The 6578-nt window shown below is 50.0% G+C and overlaps 1 protein-coding gene across 1 annotated transcript in view; it reads right to left on the bottom strand.

Annotated features, from left to right (window-relative positions):
• The window catches only part of LOC107113668 (calpain-12-like), a gene marked incomplete at its 3' end in the record, with an annotated part of 40159 nt that overhangs the window by 727 nt on the left and 32854 nt on the right, over window positions 1-6578 (bottom strand). The window contains exon 15 of the mRNA XM_015415018.1: window positions 1474-1552. Within this exon, the coding sequence (XP_015270504.1) occupies window positions 1474-1552 (79 nt within the window). The remainder of the gene's footprint in view (window positions 1-1473; window positions 1553-6578) is intronic.

Raw genomic sequence — 6578 nt, 5'->3', positions numbered from 1 at the left:
TACTAGGACATGAAAGTCACTACACCACAGGGTTCCAAACTATGGTTTCAAGCAGGGGTCATTTGGGAGGGGGATGCGGGGGGACGCCATCCCCCCGGGTGAGGTGCGGGAGGGCGGGGCCTGGAGCTCCCTGCTGGTGCCCGCTGGAGGTCGCCGCTGGCTGTGGGGAGGACACACTTCTGGTGATGTCAGGGGGTATGGCATATGCTAATGGGTTATGCTAATGAGTCCCCCTCGCTCTTTTTCTACGAAATGACCCCTGGGCTACTGCATCAATTAGTTTGCTCTGGAGCCCTCCTTCCTGAGCTGAGACAAAAATGTGTGAGCTGGAGGCTAGAAAATTGTGAGCTGACTCACACTAACTCGGCTTAGAGGGAACATTGGTGATGAGCTCCACAATTCATCTTCCTGAGAACCGTCACTTAAAAAAAAAGTTTTGTCATTTTTTAGAATTGCAAAATACAAGATTCCAGTGACTGGGCTTTTCCGCATTCTAATTTTCTTCACTTCTGTTTTCCTGCCTGTGTTTTGCTCCCTGTAGTGGTTGATTCCCTATTACATCGGTTAAAAAAGATAAAGGTTCCCTTGCTCGAAAGCCAGTCGAGTCCGACTCTAGGGTTGCGGTGCTCATCTCCGTTTCCAAGCCGAAGAGCCAACGCTGTCCGAAGACGTTTCCGTGGTCATGTGGCCGGCATGACTAAACACCAAGGCGCACAGAACGCTGTTCCCTTCCCACCGAAGTGGTCCCTATTTATCTACTTGCAATTTCTTGCTTTCCAACGGCTAGGTTGGCAGGAGCTGGAACTAGAGACGGGAGCTCACTCCGTCATGCGGCACACTCGGGTCTCGAACTGCTGAACGACCGACCTTCCACAGCCTGTAGTTCAGCATCTTAACCACTTGAGCCACCGCAGTTCCATTACATCGGTTAATGCCTGGCATATCTCCCTGTAGATTTAGACTGGAGGTTTTTATGCCAGACATAATGCAATGTAATATCGAAACAACCACTAGAGGGAGCAAAACACATATGCAACAGGGGGAAAACACCCAAGGCAACAGGATCACACAAGAGGGAAATGAGAATGCGGAAATGCCCATTATTTTGGTTCCTCCCATGAACTGAACTGCAATGGATCAAACAGATAACATGTTGACCCATGGAGATCCCTGCCAGTGAGTCTCAGTGGGGGATGGAAAGTGCCTTCCAGTCGCAGCCGAATTATGGTGACCCCGTAGGGTTTTCAAGGCGAGAGATGTTCAGAGGTGGCTTGCCCTTGCCTGCCTCTCTGTAGCAACCCTGCACGTCCTCGGTGGTCTCCCATTCAAGTACTGACCGGGGCCGACCCTGCTTAGCTTCCAAAATCTGACAAGATCTGGCTCGCCTGGGCCATTGCAGGTCAGGGCCTAAGTATCAGTACGGGGTGGGGGGAGAATCATTCACAAGTCGGTACAGGAACAGAACACATTCACCTGCAGCTTCCAGAGCCTCCCGAATCATACTGATGTTCATTCTGCCGCAGAAGTACAAGTCATACTGGGTGAAGATACTCTGTGGAGTAGATATGGAAGAGGTTAGCATCTTGTGGGCTCTTATGCATGTGAGAGCGAGCTAGTATCATATACGGATCAGAAGTAGAGAACATACATACTGGATCTTCTGGACGCAGGGCTGGCCATGACAGCAGCGACCAAGAGGCAGAGAGGACTCTCAAACCAGGCCTTTTGCCCTGTTGATTTTTACGCCTCTACTCACCTCCCATTCAATTATTTTTGCCCAAAGTTGCTTAAATTCACCGAGCGTGAGCTTGCCTGTCCCCTGGGTCTGTTGCCTCGTTAAGGAAAAAGAATGAGTCTATTGGTTGGCAATAAAAAGGAGCTGCGGTGGCTCAAGTGGTTAAGACGAGAGCCTCCCGAATCATACTGATGTTCATTCTGCCGCAGAAGTACAAGTCGTACTGGGTGAAGATACCCTGTGGAGTAGATATGGAAGAGGTTAGCATCTTGTGGGCTCTTATGCACGTGAGAGCGAGCTAGTGTCACATACGGATCAGAAGTGGACAGCATACATATTGGATCTTCTGGACGCGGGACTGGCCGCGACAGCAGCGACCAAGAGGCAGAGAGGGCTCTCAAACCTGGCCTTTTACGCCTCTACTCACCTCCCATTCAGTTATTTTTGCCCATAGTTGCTTAAATTCACCGAATGTGAGCTTGCCTGTCCCCTGGGTCTGTTGCCTAGTTAAGGAAAATGAATTCGTATACTGGTTGCTTTTCTACAAGAGGAAGGAACAGGGGACGGCAGAGAGGGGGCTCAACAAAGCCAGTGATGGAAGAATGGGAGATTCAACCCTGGAAAGCTCATCCCTTGAGACCTTTACCTTTACTTTACCTGGCAATAAAAAGAGGACGGCAGAGAGGGGCTTAACAAAGCCAGTGATAGGAGATTCAACCCTCGAAAGCTCATCCCTTCGAGTTACCAGCTGTCCTCTTTTAAGGGGACATGCCCTCTCTTTTTTGGTGTCCGTTGCTATTTTTTAGCCTAAGTAAATCAATTAAAATTATTGTTATTTGAAAACAAGGAAGTTTAGGAATATCACAGCTTCAGTAGTCGGGATATTTCAAATGAGATTTGTCACAGTGATCACTTGTTTGAAGTAGTCAGTCCTCTTTTTTTGCTTTTCAAAATATGGTAACCCTTATCATACCTCGAAACTCTCACAAGTCTTTCAGGGGCTTCTGGACTTGAATCGAGTTGTTCCACTGAAGACCATCCTAGGAACCTGGGCTATTTCTGGGCAGGAACGCACAGGAACGGAGTTCCGGCTTGCAGGCTGTGGAAGGTCGGTCGTTCAGCAGTTCGACGGAGTGAGCTCCCATCTCTAGTTCCAGCTCCTGCCAACCTAGCCGTTCGAAAGTACCCCTTTGGTGGGAAGGGAACAGCGTTACGTGCGCCTCGGTGTTTAGTCATGCCGGCCACACGACCACGGGAACGTCTTCAGACAGCGCTGGCTCTTCGGCTCAGAAACGGAGATGAGCACCGCAACCCTAGAGTCGGATTCGACTGGCTTTCGAGCAAGGGGAACCGTTACCTTTACCTTTTATCATACCTCGAAACTCTCGCAAGTCTTTCAGGGGTTTCTGGACTTGAATCGAGTTGCTCTACTGAAGATCACCATAGGGACCCTCCGAAATACAGCCCGCTGGAGCGACTACGTTTGCCACCCACTAGCTATGCTCTTGCCCTGTGCCTTGGAAAGGTATGATGAGCCTCAGAAAAGCCACCGGTGGGTGGCAGAGATAGAGCACAGCCAATCTTGGTCTTATGCAGCACTTCTGCAAAGGGGAACTCACGCGGGCACTCTCCCAGATTTCTCTCTTGCTTTTGGATCGACAAAGAGCTAAGTGTCCAGGCTTGGACCTGAGGCCTTCACTGGCTGATCCAAACAATGCTTATGAAGAAGAAGGAATTCTGGCTTTTTTTTGCCGGGGGAGCATTCTTCGGGGGGCCTACAAGATGAACCTGCACTCTCCTTAATATTTAGCCCGTAGTGACTCTTCTGCAAAAGGATACACTGAAATGTTGGATGATTTCTCCGCAGGCTTCCAGGGAAAACCCATCAGGCTTCAGAGCCACTGGAAAACAGAGTTGCGAGAAGAGGGCGTTATTACTGGCACAAAACATATAGAAGCATTGAATGGATGAGAGAGAGAGAGAAAGAATGAACTTGGACTCCAGATTCTGTTCTCAACTGGGAGGGGTGTGTGGAAATGAAGTCTACTGGTTCAATTAAAGGGTGTGCTGGTCCTAAGATTGCCAGCTTTTTATGTGGCCTATCTAAAATCCTGCATGGGCTTTTTCACATTCTCATTTATTTATTTATTTATTTATTTATTTAATTCGATTTCTATCCCGCCCTCCCCACCAATGGGATCAGGGTGGGTTACAAGGTCACACAAAAATCATGACAACAATAACATGTACGTTAAATAATTAAAGCTCCGTTCACACAGGCAGGAAAATGCGGGGGGGGGAGTGTGGCTGTTTCCCCGTGGCTGTTTGCCCCGGGGGGGCAAAATAACGCGCGGTTGTTGGATCAGACCTCCCGTGGAGGTCCCGTGGTTAGGGGGGAGGTGCCGATCACACCACAATCCGGCCGCGCCGCAAAGAAGCGGGGCGGCGAGGCAAACGGGGATGTGTGTGTTTTTAACTGAAGTATGTGCATGCTCTGTTGGGTGCTTGTGCGCATCTGTGGAGACATGGGGAAAAAAACCCTTTTTGCGAGGGGACATGGGCGAGCGCCGGAACTACCGCCGGAAACGCGATCAGACGCTCACCCTTGCCCCGCAGTTTCCTCGGAGGTACTAGTTTTTTACCCCGCATTTTCAGCGGGAAGCCTCGGGTTCGCCACGGGAGCTCTACGCTTCCCAGATGTGGCGGTGAGATCGCACCCGGAAAATCCGCCTATCTTCCGTCTCTCTAGCATGCCTAATGCTCCGTGTGACCGCAGCCTAAAAACATCATTTTGAAACAATTATTAAAGAAACACACGCCATCAGTGCAAAAGCCTTGTTAGCTGTGCTCAGTTTAGGCTGATCACAGAGCCGGCGATTTCAGTCGGAGAGGCTGGAGATGGATTTTGGATGTCCGCCGCCTCAGCCCGAAAGCCCAGCGGAACAACTCCGTTTTACAGGGCCTGCGGAACTGTAACAAATCCCGGAGGGCCTTAAACTCAAGTGGGAGCTTGTTCCACCAAGCTGGAGCCAAGCAGAGAAAGCCCTGGCCATGGTTGAGGCTAGCCGGACATCCTTGGGGCCGGGGACAACCAGCAGGTGTTGGTCAGTTGAGCACAATGCTCTGCAAGGCACATATGGGAAGAGGCGATCCTGAAGATATGCAGGTTCCTGATCACATAGGGCTTTGAAGGTTGACACCAGAACTGGATCCGGTACTCTATTGGCAGCCAGTGCAGTTGGCGCAGCGCCGGCTGAATGTGAGCCCGCACAGGTGTTGCCATCAGCAGGGGTCATTTCCTGCAGGAGCGCACAGGAGCAGAGCTCCGGCAGTAACGAGCCCAGGGGGCGGGCACATGCAACAAGCCCCGCCCCCTGCTCCCAGCAGCCCTCAGTCAGAGCAAGAAGCAGCCAGATAAGTTGCAGAGCCCCGCCCCCAGCCCAAAACAGTCCAGCAGCATCTTTAAGACCAAGTTTTATTCAGGTACAAGCTCTCCCTCCTCTGTGAGGACAGATCTGCACGTCCCCCCGCCTCCATAGCTAGGAATCCAAAACAGTCCAGTAGAGCCAGAGTGGTGGGTGTTGCCTTCTGACACACTTCCGGTGATGTCAGGGGGTGTGGCATATGCAAATAAGTTATGCTGATGAGTTATGCTAATGAGCTTCTGAACCTCTTTTTCTACGAAATGACACCTGGCCATCAGCATATGTGCCACCGCATTCTGGACTAGCTGCAGTTTCCGGGTCAAATTCAGTGCCAGCCCCACGTAAAGCAAGTTACAATAATCGAGTCTAGAAGTTACCATTGCATGGATCACTGTAGCCAATTCTGGGAAGTGAGATAGGGAACCAGTTGCCTGACCAGCCACAGAAGATAGAAGGCCGATCGAGCAAAGGCAATGACCTGGGCCTCCACTGAAAGAGAAGGATCTGGAAGCACCCCTAAACTCTTTACTCTCGGCACCAGCACCAGTTGGATTCCCAGTCCCAACTCCCCACAACCCAGGTACAGGACCTTTCACTCACTGGTAAGCTCCTGTTTTGTCGGTGTGTGTGTGTTTTCTGTTCTGCACATATTTTGCTCCCTCTAGTGGTCGATTCGATATCACACAGATTTATGTCTGGCATAAAAACCTGCCGTTTAATATGCTGGAAATAAACCTGTGCAATATCGAATTGCCCTCTAGAGGGAGCAAAAGACATACAGAACAGAGGGGAAAAACCAAAGAAACAAGAACTTACCAGCAAATAAAATGAGAATGCAGAAAAACTATGAGAGACAATTTGGGAGAAAACTAGAGAAAAGGGGACGGGAAGAGCACAGCCAGTCAGGGAAACAATAAATGCTTACTTGTATCTATTTTCCCATTCAGAATGCGCTGGAGTTCAGCAGTACCTACTTGCTGATCCTAGAACAAACAAACAAAAGTCCAACAACAGTCACATGACCCCATCCTTCACTAGGCAGCAGGCCTTTCGGTTCCTTCTTTAAGCCAATCAAGGAAGGGGCTAATGGCATAAACCCCTTTGTTCCTAAATGGACCGCTAGATCCCTCCAAATGGCTCACCAAGCCGCTTCTCATTGGCCTTAGTTGTTGATTCTTTTACTGCTTATGGGCCCTGTCCAAGTCCAGTCCTGGTTTCCTTGTGTCACTGCTCATGTGTGTAGAGGTAAGACTAAATTATATTCCTCTATCTCACAGCTTTGGGAAATGCCACTTCCTGGGATTCCCAAAATCCTTCTGGATGTTCTCAGATGACCCCTGTTTGGATACACCCGCCCACTTTGTGGGTGGCCTCAGACTAGAAGGAAGAGGTTTGCTCCATCCTGCGTCTTTTCCTTA

The sequence above is a fragment of the Gekko japonicus genome, unplaced genomic scaffold (genome assembly GCF_001447785.1).
Source record: "Gekko japonicus isolate JY-2015 unplaced genomic scaffold, Gekko_japonicus_V1.1 scaffold5599, whole genome shotgun sequence".
Lineage (NCBI taxonomy): Eukaryota > Metazoa > Chordata > Lepidosauria > Squamata > Gekkonidae > Gekko > Gekko japonicus.
This window is presented reverse-complemented; position numbering and strand designations above follow the sequence as displayed.